Source organism: Notechis scutatus, chromosome 8 (assembly GCF_049901735.1).
Source record: "Notechis scutatus isolate UNSWTSFEM ecotype Mainland chromosome 8, rNotScu1.2, whole genome shotgun sequence".
In the NCBI taxonomy this organism is placed as follows: domain Eukaryota; kingdom Metazoa; phylum Chordata; class Lepidosauria; order Squamata; family Elapidae; genus Notechis; species Notechis scutatus.
Genome location: NC_142016.1, coordinates 17,723,254 through 17,739,627, shown reverse-complemented (window position 1 = coordinate 17,739,627; position 16,374 = coordinate 17,723,254). Strand labels below are relative to the sequence as shown.

The 16,374-nt window shown below is 44.0% G+C and overlaps 1 protein-coding gene and 1 long non-coding RNA gene across 2 annotated transcripts; one reads left to right on the top strand and one right to left on the bottom strand.

The window, feature by feature from the left end:
* Positions 1–3,638: 3,638 nt before the first annotated feature.
* Positions 3,639–9,944, bottom strand: HSPB6 (heat shock protein family B (small) member 6). The gene is made up of 3 exons (XM_026679487.2): positions 9,659–9,944; positions 7,554–7,676; positions 3,639–4,175 (listed from the first exon to the last, which is right to left on the bottom strand). Exons 1-3 carry the CDS (start codon positions 9,695–9,697, stop codon positions 3,984–3,986), a joined length of 354 nt encoding a protein of 117 aa, XP_026535272.2. The 5' UTR covers positions 9,698–9,944; the 3' UTR covers positions 3,639–3,983.
* Positions 9,945–10,067: 123 nt separating this feature from the next.
* Positions 10,068–15,454, top strand: LOC148129909 (uncharacterized). Its single transcript, XR_015750485.1, has 4 exons — positions 10,068–10,194; positions 13,480–13,547; positions 14,622–14,701; positions 15,384–15,454. It is a non-coding gene; the product is annotated as an uncharacterized LOC148129909 (long non-coding RNA).
* Positions 15,455–16,374: the final 920 nt, after the last annotated feature.

The following is a 16,374-nucleotide window of genomic DNA, read 5'->3' as shown; positions in this document are numbered from 1 at the left end:
GAAATCCTTCATTTCAAAAAGCCACCCACAGCCTTTTCAAAGCAGCATTTAAATGTTTAGGAAGTAATTTGGACGGAGGCATCATTTAAGATGTCATAGATAGCTATAGAGAACTAGAATCCAGAAGAACCTAAAATCTATAGGGAGAATCTCGATCAGGGGTGTCCAACCTTGGTAATGTTAAGACTTGTGGACTTCAACTCCCAGAATTCCCTAGCCAGAATTATGGGAGTTGAAGTTACAAGTCTTAGCGTTGCCAAGGTTATAGATAGCCCGATCTAGAAATTCAATGTAAAATCTATAGATAAATATATAGAGCAATGCTGTACCTATACATCAAAAGCCAAATAGGGATAGTTGTAAAGAGGAGGGGAACTCACATTTAGAGCAGAGCCAAATGTAAAGAGAGCAGTCTGACCAACTCCCAGGTAAACAATATGCCAAATTGCATGTTAAATCTTTGCAAAAAGCAGTTTTTTTCAAGCTGTGTGGCACCAACCCAACATTTGCCCCAGAATTGCATCTTGAAATTATGTGCTTTCACTGTTGGCTAAATGTTTAAAATAACTTTGGTAGCTTTCCATTGGATTTGCCACACCTAATTTGTCTTGCATCAATGCCACCCACCTCCTTTACAATCCATTCAGGAAAGAATGAAACTGAAAGCCATTTCTACTCCTAATTCTGGGTGGATATTAGCTTTTGAAAAATTCCCTCATTAAACTTAATATAGGCAAGTACCAACAGATTAAAAAAAAACAATTCCTTTCATGGACATTGTGTATCTGGTTGTATGATTTGTATCCAGCTGGCTGCAAGATTCTCCTTGGCATAATTTGAAAGTCTTTTATTCTCTACCTCGTTAACTAAAAGCATATTCTTTTCCTTTCAACATGGGAGCTAGGAATTATCATTTATAAAGGATGGTTATTGATGTATACCTATCCCACTCCCTGTTCCTGCCCTCTTTCTGCAGAAGAACCCATAACTTATTCCTTCTCCTCAAGTTCATTAGCAGGGAAACCTTTTATGTGGAGTTCTAGTTTATCATCCACAAGATTTGTTTTGCAAATCTGTACCCCTCGGTTAGACATTTGATCTGTTTTCACAAAGCATATTTTTATTTCGCCCTCCCCAAGTTTTCAACATTGGAATGATAGACCAAAATGCAAATGAGATGCAAGAAATTATAATAAACATCGAGGACCACATGGAAAACTTGGACTGAGATTGAATATTAAGTTCAAGCTAATGACAACAGATACACCAATCAGCCTTAGGTATCGAAATAGCTGATAGCCCCCAACTTTTAGGATCTACTGTTTACTTGTGTTTCTCAACCTTAGCAATTTTAAGATGTGTGGGCTTCAATTTCCAGTATTCCCCAGCCAACGAAACACTGATCTACAGTACAATAATGGAATCAGTAAGCAGGAGATACACTTTAGACTGGCAACTTGTTAGAGTAGCAGTGGAAAAGATGTTCAGTTGCAATGATGCAAAAGTCAAAATAATCCAAGCAATGGTTTCGCCTGTAGCATTTTATGGGAGCGGAAGTTGGACTTAGAAGCTAAGTGGAAATAGTATTGGCAATTTCAAACTCTTATGAAGAACTCCTGAGAGTACCACAGACACCCAGGAAAACAAACAATGGATGATTGATCAATTCAGAGTTCTTGCTCAAGAGAGGTGATCAGGCTCAATTGGATACATCATGTAATGACTCCTAGCTCATTTAGAAGTCTGTAAGGTTGACTCAGCCTTCCATCCTTCCGAGGTGGGTAAAATGAGGACCCAGATTGTTGGGGGAAGGAGGCTGACTCTGTTAACCGCTTAGAGAGGGCTGTATAAGTCTAAGTGCTATTGCTATAATACTGGGAAAGGAGGAAGGTAAAAGAAAAGGGTGCTCAGCGGATGAATTCAATTGCAACAGCAACCAGTACCTCACTGGAAGATCTGGTTAGAATTTCCTAGAAAGAAGCGTATGTATCAACAGCAACTTGATGGAATATCAACAATCCATCAGTCTGGGCAGGTCAAATACCACAGTTCCTCTATTTCTATGTGCTGCTTATATTCAACATCCTTTCACTGATATTAGACCATCATTGTTTAACAGAGAAATTGTGAAATGAAATCTGCACAATAATTCACACTGCAATTATAGTCTCAGGTTAGACATTTGAAGAGCAAAGAGGATGACAACAGGCTGAAAAAAACCTCTCCCCAAACTGTTAATCCTGTTCATCTTGAACAGATCCACACGTTTCATCCAATAAATAGTAGTTGTAATGCAACATAGCATTTAAAAAATGTGTTTCTGCTATAGGATGGGTACCATAACAAAAAATAAATAGGTAACCAGATCAGCTATTTTACTTTCCAAAAGCTAAGCCGTGGTCAAGGCTTGGAAAGTGCTTTGGTGAGAGAACACAAGGAAATGTCTGGCTTACAGGGTAGACTGGAAGTTGGGGGGTGGGGGATCCAAGCCATTTCCATATTGTAATCCAGGAGTTTCCAAACTTGGCAACTTTAAAACTTGTGGACTTAAGTCCACAAGTCTTACAGTTGCCAAATTTGGAGACCCCTGCTGTAATCCATAAGGGGTTTTTGTGTGTGTGGGCGCACATGTTCCTGAAATGAACTAAACTCAAGAGACTTTTATTGGCAATTAGTGTTTGATCCAAACAAACTGTATAGCGACACGGTTAATTTTTCACACCACCTTAAAGTCCAAGCTCAACTAATGTAATGTTGGGGCGACTCATTGCACCGCTCAGATTCTAGCAACAAGGCGTGGTCGTCCCCAGCCCTTCGAAAAGTTTCCTTCCTCTGTAATATCCCACACGTTTCTAGAAGATCAAACATTCAGCTTTCCAACCACATTCACACACCCCACAGCTCCTTCCCTTCAAGTTGCATGGGCAATTGCACCCATTCCAGGTGTGGGCTGCTGGGGGTTCGGGAGAATCTCTAGCTAAGATTCTGCACGGTTCAGAGGACCCCCCAAATCCCACTCCCAGCTGACCCTGCCCACCCTGCCCCTCCCCTCCCAGGAATCCCCACGCGGCCCATTTTGGATACAGGTAAGTGCAGGATGCACGAGGAGGCTCAGGGAGGGCAAAAAACGGGCCTCCCAGGAGTTTGGAAAGACTGGAAATGGGCCCGTTTATACGCTCCAGAGGGATCCCAGAGCAGAGGTTGGTATTCAGCAGGTTCTGACCAGTTCTGGAGAACCGGTAGCGGAAACCTTGAGTAGTTCGGAGAACTGGCAAATCCCACCTCTGACTGGAGATTTTACAGTATCCTTCCCCTGCCACACCCACCAAGCCACGCTCACAGAACTGGTAGTAAAAAAATGTGAATCCCACCACTGCTCCAGAGCCCAGGGAGGCTGTTTTCACCCTCCCAGAGGCTCAAGGAAACCCTCCTGAGCCCGGGGAGGGCCAAAATGTGTTCCCCCACCACCACTGTGGTGCAGGAGGCGACTAGGCCTCACCCACCATGGCCACGCCTACCCAGCAACCAGGCAGAGAACCCCTTGCTGTAATTTTTGAAGCCCACCCCTGACCCCATTCCATTCCCCTAAAGAAAGAATAGCAACTTCAGGTTTATTGGCAAGTATTCCTCGGGCAACATTTGGCTCTTAAGCAAAAAAGCACTTTATTGCAAATGGGTATTTATACAAGGAAGTCAGTACAATATGAAGAGTGGTACAGAGTTAAGCCTGCAAAGGAAGAAAACCAGAGGAAGAAAATGGCGCCTTCTTCTCCAGTAGATGGAATGAAATTTTTGGACAACAGGGTGTTTGCTGTCAGCATCCCAGCAGCCATTAGCAGAGTAGGAAAGGAAGGTCACTTCCTCTAAAGGCTTAAGAGTGAACAACCTTGTACCTAACAAGCAAAGGGGAGTCCAACCTCACAGTGCTGGTATCTAATAGTGGGGGGAAATATGAAAAATTCTGGGCCAGGCTGCTTCTCTCTTTATTTTCCAGTGACAGCCGGCTTCTCTTGGCGAGTGATGGGAATGTTCCGTTCCAAGGCAGGAGTTTTAGTGGGGGCGGTGATGGAGAGCACCCCCTCTGGAGACAAGGCAGAGGTGATAGCTGCCGGATCAACCCCCTTGGGGATGGTGTAGCGACGGTGGAACTCCCGGGAGATGTAGCCGTGTTCGTCCTGTAAAGAACAGAGCAAGACAAGACGAATGAATGGAGAAACAGGGAAGCGATGGCCTGATACTTACTACAAGTCAAGGGTCTTCAAACTTGGCAAGTTTGAGACTTGTGGACTTCAACTCCCATAATTCCTGAGCTAGCATGAGGAGGAATTCTGGGAGTTGAAGTCCACAAGTCTTAAAGCTGTCAAGTTTGAAGACCCCCTGCTATAGGTAGTCCTCGCCTTACAACCACAATTGAGGCAAACATTTATGTTTGCTAAATGTGACACTTAAAATGATTTTTCCCCTTTCTTGCCACCATTGTTAAGTGAATCATTGCAATTGTTCAGTTAGTAACATGTTGGTTGTTTAAGTGAATCTGGCTATTACAAAGTCTGCACTACTATTACTGTTAATCTTCTCATCATTCCTTATTACCCATCTCCTCCTACTTGTGACTGTATGACTGTAACTTTGTTGCTTGTATCCTTACAATTTATATTGACTGTTTCCTAGTATGATTTGATTGCTGATTGTACCCTATGGCTATCATTAAGTGTTGTACCTGATGGCTCTTGACTCTTGACGAATGTATCTTTTCTTTTACGTACACTGAGAGCATTTGCACCAAGACAAATTCCTTGTGTGTCCAATCACACTTGGCCAATAAAGAATTCTATTCTATTCTATTCTATTCTATTCTATTCTATTCTATTCTATTCTATTCTATTCTAAATTCTAGTCTAGTCTATTCTTCCCCATTGACTTTGCTGATCCAAAAATTGCAAAAGGTGATCAATCAGTTGCCAAGCATCCAAATTTTGATTATGTGATGCTGCAACTGTCATTAAGGGTGAAAAATGGTCACAAATCACTTTTTTCAGTGAGGCTGTCACTAAAAGAACTGTTGTAAGTCCAGGACTGCCTATATAGGACATCTTTCAACAGGCAAAGTTTTCAAGGTTTTGCAATCAGCAAACCTTTCCTGACCCATCTTTTCAAATTAAAGTATCTTTAAAAAAAAAAAAAAAGCATGGTATACTCTTGCTACAAAGAACATTTCCGATGCTATCTTTATTCACTTGGTCCCACAAGGTTCCTCACACCCTCCCTCGACATCATCAGAAAACAAAAATAGCCCTTGTAGCATTGTGGAGTTTTGTCCAGATGTGGGTCCACTCCACCTACTGTGGAGAGACAAGCAAGAAGCAGATTGAAAAATAACATGTCACTTTCCTTTGGGGAAGTGGGGATTTTGTAAAAGGCTGAAACCACAAAGGTAGCCAATGCTGCAAAACCTACAAACAATATGCAGGTGATATTTCAGGAAAGCATCCAAAAGAGCTCCCCAAAATGTAAATATTCCACTGGTGCCTAGAGCAACAATTTTTACTCGAAACTGGGTGGTGTCCCAGGTGTAATACATGCTTTGTCTCTAACTGCAGCACACACAAAAAGTTTAAATATGGGGTCGGTCACATAATTTAGACCATCCCATCTCCCATTGCTAGAACTCTCAACAAGTAAAGCTCAGAAATATTTTAAAGTCCTTTTTGTGTTGCACGAATGATTTTAGGCTATAAGTACATTAAGGCCCCAGTTTGTACAACACAGATTAGGCTACAACAAGACAATCTGTAGTTCAGCATATTAGGAAAATCAAGACATCATGTTAAATCATAATATAATGTTTGAACCCAGTTTATATGAATGCAGATAGTCCTTAACTTACAACAGTTTAGTGACCATTCAAAACAACAACCGCACTGAAAAGTAACTTATGACGGGTTTCACACTTACGACCATTACAGCATCACCATGGTTACAGGATCAAAATTCAGACACTTGGCAACTGACTATGATGCTTGCAGTGTCACGGAGTTATGTGAACCCCTTTTGTGACCCTCTGAGAAGCAAATGGGGAAATCTGTGATGACCCGGAGTGTAACACAAACGTAACAAAATCCAAAATGTAAATAAATGTCCTTTAATGCCTCCAACTTGGCCCCACTGTTCAATAATTCTCAATTGGAGATAAAACGTATTCAAAAATAGTCTTCAAAAGAAAGCAACACAGTCTGAACTTAATGAGCAGATAGGGGTGAAATAAAAAACTAAAACAAACTACAATGAAGGAATTTCCACAACGGACCAGGATAAGTAATTACCAACTTCAAGGAGATAAAAAGGCACAGTCTGTTGGAAGGACACCAACCAAGATAACTTCAGCCCAAAATAACATATGTTTTGCTTCTGGCAACGCTGTGTTTGAAACGCCCCTCCTTTATACTATTCTCCCCAGCTACAACCAATGAGGGGGATCATGGCCACTTCCTCTTTCATAAGCCAAGTTGTTTCCTTCTCCATTCCTCCCTACGTGTCCTAGGATGGAGAGGGGATGGGCCTGGTTCTTCCTCTGACTGCCCAGCCGGCCTCTGCCCTTCCCCAACCTCCTCCCCAACCTCTGGAGTCACACCTCCACTCCCTGTCGGCTGTTCCTCCTCTCCCTCAGAGTTTGACTCTAACAAGGGCATGACAAAATCATAGTCACTTAACTCTGTTACCAACTTAACTGCATTCACTTAATGGTGGCAAGAAAGGTCGTAAAATGAGGCAAAACTCATTTAACAAATGCCTCACTTAGCAAGGAAAATGTTGAGCTCCACTGTGGTTGTACGTTGAAGACTGCTTGTACCCATGTTTCCCCCAAAATAAGACCCTGTCTTATATTTATCTTCCCACCAAAAAAGGCACTAGGTCCTATTTTCAGGGGATGTCATCCACTCACTAACCTCACTTGTGCGTGTCGCCCCCGGCCTCCTTTTCGCTGTCAGAGGCCTTCAATAACTTCTTCTGCGGCCGGCAAGGCTTTCCCGAAGGCCTCTGCAGCCGATAACAGAGCTCTGGATCAATCCGGAGCTTTGTTATCAGCTACAGAGGCCTTCAGGAAAGCCTTGCCAGCCTGGCTACAACTATAGTAAGTAGTAGGGCAGCTCCACCACCCCATCCCCACTCTAGCTTAATTTTTACCTGTGCACTCTGGAATGGGCAGGATCTTAATTAGGGCTTATTTTGGAGGGTAGGGCTTATATCAGGTGCATGTGTAAAAATCAAGCTAGGACTTAATTTCAGGGTAGGTTGTATTATCAGGGAAACAAGGTATATAAATTGTACCTTATTAACCCAAGGCTAGGATTAAGCACTTTGTGCAAGATCAGCCTTTTTATATGCGATCCATAAATGCATCTTTTTGTGTGAAAATGCCAAGGGGTGCAAATTCAATTTGAGTTCCAAGTTAGGCTTAAAAAAGCGGCTTTAAAAAATGTTCTCACCAATGCCAATCTCAAATTTTTTTTTTATCAGGTAAAGCAGCAGAAGGTGTAAGAAAAGCTACATACCGGACGTTCCTCGTGTTTGGCGTGGACTTCGATGTAATCACCTACCACCTTCACATGTATCTCTTCTGGTGAAAAGTGCTTGACATCCAGCAAGACAGAGAACTTATCCTTGTCCAGCTTCATCTGGAAGCAAGAAAGGTGAAAAAAAGTGGGTGAGAAACTGCCAGCCTTTCTGAACATTTGCTTGGGGAGTTTCTGCAGACCCACACAATTAAACAGTATTGGTTTTTAAGCCAAGGGTGTCCAACCTTGGCAACTTTTAAGACCTGTGGACTTCAACTCCCAGAATTCCCCATGACTAGCGAAGGAATTCTGGGAGTTGAAGTCCACAGGTCTTAAAAGTTGCCAGGGTTGGATACTCCCTGGTTTAAGCCGTTTCCACTGGAAATGGATTCCATCCATAATTTAATCCCAATCAGAAACAGTTTTATGTCTATACAGTACACACCCAGCCCATATTTTCATATTTATAAATTTGTGGCTCTTTAACAACTGAAGGCTACGAGGCAGGTTTGAGCTTAGACTTCTATAAATCATATTTGAACGCTTTTCTCGTTAGCCTCAGCAGTAGGCAGATTGCAAGATTTCCTACCATCACTCTCAAGGAAACCAAGCAATAGAACCGACTGGAAAATATGAGCATGCAGAGATTATAAGCATGCCATCACTGTAGGGCACCTGTGTTTCTACAACAACCAAGCAGAAACCATCCTCAGGGATCTCCAACCTTGGCGACTTTAAGCCTGGAGGACTTCAACTCCCAGAATTCCCCAGCCAGCAAAGCTGGCTGGGGAATTCTGGGAGTTGAAGTCCTCCAGGCTTAAAGTCGCCAAGGTTGGAGATCCCTGCACTAGATTATATAGGGTGGGACCACTGCCTGTTACCAGGCAACAGCCATCCATCAAAAAGCTATTGGTCCAATGCCTCTCTTGCTAAAATACAGGTATTAAAATCCAAGTCTTTGTAATTAGACAATGATTTACAAATGGAGTTTTTGTAAGAGTTTCTGGTCACCCAAAGACCCGCATAAACTGGGGGCACCCATTATTTGCGTTGGTCAATTCATTCTGCAGAAAACAAAAACCCATGTTCCTTGAGTGGCTTGCTCAGGTTGCTTTCTGGCTTTAAAAGTTTGGCAGGGGTACCTTGAAACTAAACTTATCAGCCTCCTTGCTGCACAAATCTTCATGTTCAATAATGGAAAGAAGGCAAGAAGTCAAACTCCAGGGAAAGTCGAGGTGCTTTGCACCCAAAAGCTCCCCACAGTAGGATTTGGGGAGGGTGGGGAGTTCATAGTTTAACAGGAACATCATCTATCCTGCTCCGGAGAAAAGTATTGTGACTTTTTAACAGGCGAGTTTGGAGAGTGCACTACAGAAAAATAAAAAACTGCAGCTGGCCAAGTTCATGCAATCCATCAACCTTAACCAATGACTGACAAGCCACCATACTTAACACTACTTAACAGTAGCCAAAGTGGCTCCTTGTTGACAAGCCAAGTTGCCACGGGGCCAAGGAACAGCTTCCTCTGTTCTAGCAGGCTTTCTAGTCAAGGGAGCCAAGGGCAGGCAGCCATCCAACAGGATAGGGTTTCTTCTACCTTTAGGGCTGCTTGTATGTCAGTCCTTCGGCCTGGAGGGCAATTTGCTTGGCATTGTCCTTTCGGCTCGGCCAGGCAAAAGAATGTTACCATAATAGGCAAGCGGGCTCTCCCATTCCGCCTGCCACCCCTTTTTCACGCCTCCCCCCTCCACTGCTTCCTTTCACACTCATCCGCCCGGCCCTTTTCTCCCCTTTGCCCGCTAGATGCGCGCAGCCCCCTTCCCACGGCGCCCTCGACACGTGAGTCCACGGCCGGGGCCGGGTGGGGAACAAACCCACCCGCGCGACCGCCCAAGCTCCGACATAATATTTGGAATAGACTCTCCTGCTCGAGCAGGGGGTTGGACTAGATGACCTCCAAGGTCCCTTCCAACTCTGTTGTTCTATGTTCTAAGTCCGGTCCCAGCGCGCCCAGACGGGCAGCCGATTCCACCATTCGCTCACCGCCCAAGGCCAGCCCCGGGGGAAAAAGAGAGACCCTTCCAGTTGCCCTCTGCGCCTACCTCCGACAGCCCCGTGTCCGGCATGCTGGGCATCTGCATGGGGGAAGCGCATGTAATAGGGGCAGAGGCTGGCCGAGAACAGGTCGCTCTCCATCAGCCCCTCGCCGAACCTCTGGTCGAAGAGGCGAGGCGGGAAGAGCGAAGAGAAGCCCATGGAGCGGCGGAGCCAGGGGTGCTGGATGGCGATGTCCATGGCGCAGGAGGGAAAGGAAGCAGCGGCGGCGGCGGCGGCAGGTTCTGCAATACCGACCCCAGCAAAGGTTCGACTGCACCGCGAGACGCAGACGGAGAGAGCCGGCTTGAGCGATTCCTTTTATAGGCACAAGCCGCCGCTCCGCCCACCCCGCCCGGGACTGGAACTCGCTAGAAGCCTCGCGCCTCTTCCTGCCCCAGCGCGTCGCTTCGGTCCCTGGAGGGCAGCCTCGCCGCCTCGGAAGCGGCTGCGGGGCTGGGACGCCCCCTCCGAGCGCCAAGAAGGGAGTAGTTGAAGGGGGCGGCAGCTGTTCCAGCTGTTTTCTGGCCCTTTGGCTGGCTCGGTGCGAAAGTTGGGGGGTCGCAAGTGGATCCGCAGAAAGTGGGGCGATTTATGGGAGGGGCTGTTTGCAAGCCTGGATTTTGGGATTAGGAAAAGGGGTCGTTTCCCCTCCCCCCCATTTTATTTCAGACGTTACTTTATGCACGGAAGCCAAATTAGCACGGGAGAAAAAGAGCGAGCCCTGCCTTTTTAGACAGGGAAGCACGATGACGGTTGATGTTCCGGACGGCGAAGACGGGACGGCCGCTAGAGGGCAGCAAGGGGGTGTGTGTTATGGTGCCACCTAGAGGCCATCCGAGGTACTGCAACACAAATCTGATAATAGTCCCAGCCGCCGTAGTTTCATCTATTGCTCGAGGGATGACTGTGACTCAGCCCTTTTTTTGGGGGGGGGGAGGGGGGGACACATGGTGATTCCATCGTTTCTTCTTCAAAACAGCTTTTCTGAAAGGGTATCAGAAGGCAGGAGGGCATCTGCAGATGTCCAGCTGCAGTTATGCACATCCTAACACATTCTGGGGTTTGCACAACTGGGCGAAGGAGCAACAGAGAAGCTTTTCTGTTGTGGCGTTTGCCTTATGGAACTTCCCCCACCCCCAATTGGCCCCCATCGGGCTGACCTTCCAGAAAGTCCTTAAAATCTGTTTTTGTAATCAAGCCAGGGATCTCATGGACTGTGTAGTAGAGGCTGCCAAGTAATACCATTGTTCATAAGTTTTGGAATTTGTTTTCCTGTAAATTGTGTGGGTTTTTTTGTCTTCTATTTATAGTTGTTAATTACATTTTTTATGGTTTTGTTTTTCAATCATTTTGATTGTTTGGTTTTGGTTATTAACTGTATGCAACACCCAGAGTCACATGTCAAAATTATAAACCTCATAATGAAACAAAATAGCCCCAGAGATCTTAGTTCATGCGGCATTCTCATCCACACCCAAACTAATCATGGTTAACATTGGCCAGGTTTAGCATGTCCTAATACAGTGGATAATTCTGGAAGAGAACTAGGTTAAGCGTGTTTTGTGTACCCAACCAATGCCTCTAATGCAGAAAGGTCAGGGTTGTGTAGTAAATTATTTTGGTATGGGATGTGTTTTCATTCTAAGTTTTTATTGGTGAAATATTTTACAGCAGAGGTATCCAACCTTGATAGCTGTAAGACTTGTGGACTTCAACTCCCAGAATTCCCCAGCCAGCATAGCTGGCTGGAGAATTCTGGAAGTTGAAGTCCACAGATCTTAAAGTTGCCAAGTTTGGGGACCCCCTGCTACAGATTAAGCTTTGTATAAGACAAATCAATAAACCAGAAGGGGATAAACAGGAACATGTTCAAGACCTGTTTGAGCAGGGGGCTGGACTAGAAGACCTCCAAGGTCCCTTCCAACGGTTACTCTCTTACAAAAAAAGTGGACTTTCTACAACTGAGTAATACTTTGACCCACTCTGACAATCATTTTAAGAAACAAGGTCACCATGGAAAGACTCCTTAAAACACAAAGAGTTTGCATTTATTTTAGGAAACACAGTGCTAGTTTTTAATGAGAAGAAGGTCACATTTTCCCAAAACCTTCCTTCTCCATCAAAAATACAAGAGCCAGATGGCTCTCAGGGAGTACACTCACTCCCAAACTTGATGTGTTCCAGATGTGTTATCCCCTTGCCCCAGTAAGAATGACCCATGATTCTGGACTGGAGTGCCAAAATGAGAATAATTGTTGTTCTCGGTTAAGATCAAGGGTCTTCAAACTTGGCAAGTTTAATACTTGTGGACTTCAACTCCCAGAATTCCTGATCTAACATGACTGGAGGAGGAATTCTGGGAGTTGAACTCCACAAGTCTTAAAGCTGCCAATTTTGAAGACCCCCCCTCATGAAGCCCAAAACTACATAGAGTGTTTCACTAGCAAGGGAAGATACTTGCTTACACATCTTTTTGCTTGATCAAAGACATCTCACACCCAGAGTGATTAGCAACTTCAGCAGTTTCTGTGTGGAGGGTGGGGATATAAGCACCCTTGGAGGTAGAATCAGAAAACAGGACATGCCAGGGGCCACCTGGGAGATGAATCTGGGGAGGTTTGCTGGAGACATATAAGTGTGTTTGCCATAAGTCTATGGAGATTCTCTGTCATCCAGGTCATGGTTTTCCCAAAGGTGCTTTTTCAAGAGGCAGCTGGACTTTCTGGTTTTTCTTTGAAGATGTTTAGCTTCTTGCATGAGAAGTGGAATGTCTTCAAAGCAAAACCAGAAAGGCCAGTTGCTTTTTGAAAAAGCACCTTTGGGAAGTGTTTGCCATATTGTTTTCATAGAACCTTGCATTCTGCAGAGCTAGTTCATACTTATTAATTTACCGCCTATCTTCATACAATGATTAACCAGTTCGAAAACAGACCTAGTAGAAGCATTAACATGACATGTCCGTTTGGATTGATGTTAGTTTATTATTTTTGCTGATAGCTTAGCATGTGATGTTGGCCTGACCCAATGGGTTAATTTAGTACTTTGGTCTACTGTATTAGTAGATAATACTCAGCAGCTAACTTTAGCAGGCTGAATGAGGGCAATTTATATTTTGAGATTCTGAATCATGCCAAGCCCCCATCCAAGCTCCTCCTCAGAAATTTAATTCTGTTTTTCTTTTTTAAACCCAAAGGAATGTAACTCAGCTGAAGGATACATAAAGCCAGCCCTGAGACTGCATGGTTTGGGTTCACCCCACATTGATTATGTGCCATCAAATTGGTGTTGACTCTTAGCAACCGCATCATTGCTCAGTTTACATTCCTGTGTATATGGCAAAGCCAGGCAATTGATTTAATTCGGTACTGTAAACCATTGCTAACTGAGTAAATGTGTTTTGCAAACTCAGTGGCTAGAGCTGCCTAGCGCCCCCCCGCCCCCCCCCCAAAAAAATCTGGCTAAAATGAGTTTGGATAGATTATGATGTTGTGGGTTTGAGTGGTGCAGTGGCCTAGAGGCAGAGTTCTCCCATCACAATCAGGAGGCTGTGAGTTCGGTCCGAGGTAGAGGCAGATATTTCTCTCAATGAGTATATATCTGCTGAATGTAACTCTGCATTGGCAACAGGAAGGGCATCTGGCCAGTAAACACTCAGCTCCATTCAGTTGCCTGGATTCCACCCCGCAAGGGGTTATGGGATCATTAAAAGAAGAAGATGATGATGGTGATATTGTGAGTTTCATGAGTGTTTAGTTTTGTTTTTTTTTTAAATTAACTTACTATACGATTTTGCCTACAATTTTCTCTGCTTTATCTCTCCAAACAGTGAGACCAGTGCTCAATAACAACAGCAGAGACACAAGGAGAGACTCTTTGCTCCTCTTTCTACTACAGGTAGTCCTCAACTTATGACTATTTATTTAAGGACTCTTCAAAGTTATGACAACGTTGCAACCGTTGCAAATACATGCCAGTTGCCAAGCACCCAAATTTTGACCATGTGACTATGCAGATGTTGTGGCAGTCATTAGTTCAAGGACCAGTCATAAGTCATTTTGTTCAGTGCCGTTGTAACTTTAAATAGCAATAGCACTTAGACTTTGACAGCCCTCTCTAAGCGGTTTGCAGAGTCGGCATAATTGCCCCCAATAACAAACTGGGTCCTCATTTTACCCACCTTGGAAGGATGGAAGGCTGAGTCAACCTTCAGCCTGGTGGGATTTGAACTGCCAAATTGCAGGCAGCCGGCAGTCAGCAGAAGTAGACTGCAGTAACTGCATTCTAACCACTGCACCACGTGGCTCTGGGTTACTAATAGTCACTAAATGGATGGTGGTAAGTTGAGTGCTATCCATACAGTATCCCCATTGATTTTCCAGGCCAGGGGAAAAGCTTGGCCTAAATCTTAGAGCAACCACATGCCTATAAAATAATATAATCTTGATATCATGAGAGTGGGGGGGAGGGAAAGCTCTACAGTAATTCCATGCTTTCTCAAAGTACACCATTTTGTCATGTTCTCATCCTAAATCTGTTAGAGCATGTCATGAAGCAATTTCCCACAGGCCAAGCCACATGGGGATGATACTGTTCTGCCCAGCCCTGGAGCAAACTGCTTTCTTAATTTGCCAAGCAAACAATCCTTCTACAGGTTTTTAGAACTCTGAAAGAAGAATGCACCTGGATGAATTTTTAATGTACTCTTTCATGCAAAAACTTGCTTTCTTTGTGCTAAGGCACTTACTGTTCTAACACGCTAAGAGCAAATTACAAAGCTAGTAGTAAGCCTTCTCCAGTGGTTTGTCTAGTCCAGGGGTCCCCAAACTTGGCAACTTTAAGACTTGTGGACTTCAACTCCCAGAATTCTCTGGCTGGCTGGAGAATTCTGGGAGTTGAAGTCCACAAGTCTTAAAGTTGCCAAGTTTGGAGACCTCTGATCTCATCCTTCCCTCTTCTGTCTTTCCTCAGGGCCTTCAGTCTGTTGCAGTGTTTCTCAACCTCATCAACTTAAAAGATGGGTGGACTTCAACTCCCAGAATTCCCCAGTGGTTTCTGGGAGTTGAAGTCCACCCATCTTCAAGCTGTTGGGGTTAAGAAATGCAGATCTATCTAAAAGAAGACAACTATCACACATGCTTTCTATTGCAATAGTCTCTCATGAGCCACGGTGGCGCAGTGGTTAGAGTATAGTACTGCAGGCTATTTCTGCTGCCTTGCCGGCTGCCTGCAATTTGGCAGTTCAAATCTCACCAGGCTCAAAGTTGACTCAGCCTTTCATCCTTCCGAGGTGGGTAAAATGAGGACCCAGATTGTTGGGGGCAAGAGGCTGACTCTGTAAACCGCTTAGAGAGGGCTGTAAAAGCAGTAGTCTAAGTGCTATTGCTATTAGCCAAGGATCCTCAAATTTGGGGACTTTGCAGTCATTAAGTGATTTATGCCCGATCCTATGACCCTTTTGCTATGGTCATTAAGCAAATCACTGCCATCATTAACCAAATCCATCTTCTCCCATTTGAAGCCCCCTGGGAATTTGCAAATGGTGATCACCTCATCCTGCAATTGTAAATATTATAATTACATGCTGGTTGCCAGGCACCCAAATTTTGATTAGGTGACGACCAGGATGCTGCAATAATCACCACTTTTTTCAGTGCTGTTGTCCTTTGAATGGTTGTTAAATGAAGGGTCATAAGTCAAGAACTAATGTCCTTCAAAGTGTTATTGTGGGAGGAAACATCTACACTTAACCAGCCATGAGTAAATAACAACAAACTTAGCTATATGTCTGATTATTATTGCACAATACAGTACTAATATTTTTTTTCCATTCTAACTTAAGAGTTTCCACTGCAATAAAACCCGGAAGTATGGATCTTTCTTATTCTTAGTCACTTAATTTGTAGCGCTTCCGAGCAAATACAAAGATATTCCATTTAAATTCAAATTTTGCCCATGGGATGGAGTAACCACACTTATTTTATTACACTTGCTGTGAACTCAACTGTGGGGTTACCACACCTAATTAAATATCTTGGTCAGTTTTATTTTCAGATTCAATGATTCTATTTCCTTAAGAGTGGTCAGATGTTTTTAAGTGAGAGGCATAAGGTGTGCAGCCGATTGCCTGATTGATCTGTTCACAGTGCCTAACTGATTAATCAATATCATTTTTCCGTATGTAACATGTTTTATGGACTGCTCGTTGACTGCAGTCATTTTTATTGCCACCCAGAATTATGTACCACCGATGCCTTCAGTTTTGGAAGGAAACAGAGTTTGGAAGGAAACAGAAACCATAGCTCTGGGTTGAAACCAGCTCTTTGATTTACCACAAGTTTAATTGTTGGCAACTGCCGCTTATAACTGAGAAAAATTTCTACACCAGAACTCAACAGGTACATCAATTTGACCCATTTATGCTGAAGTATAAATCACATTACGGAGTTAGGATAATTAACTAGGCACACACTATATTGCCCAATTAGTATCAGTGGATAATATTACATTGGATGAGTGATGTGTGCAGAGCCTGCATCTTAGAGAGCTTAGGGCAAATCAGTGCTGAGTCTCTCGGTTCTTCACAGTGGGAATAATAGCAACAGCACTTAGACTTATATACCGCTTTATAGTTCTTTACAGCCCTCTCAAAGCGGTTTACAGAGTCAGCCTATTGCCCCCAACCATTTGGGTCCTCATTTTACCCACCTCGGAAGGATGAAAG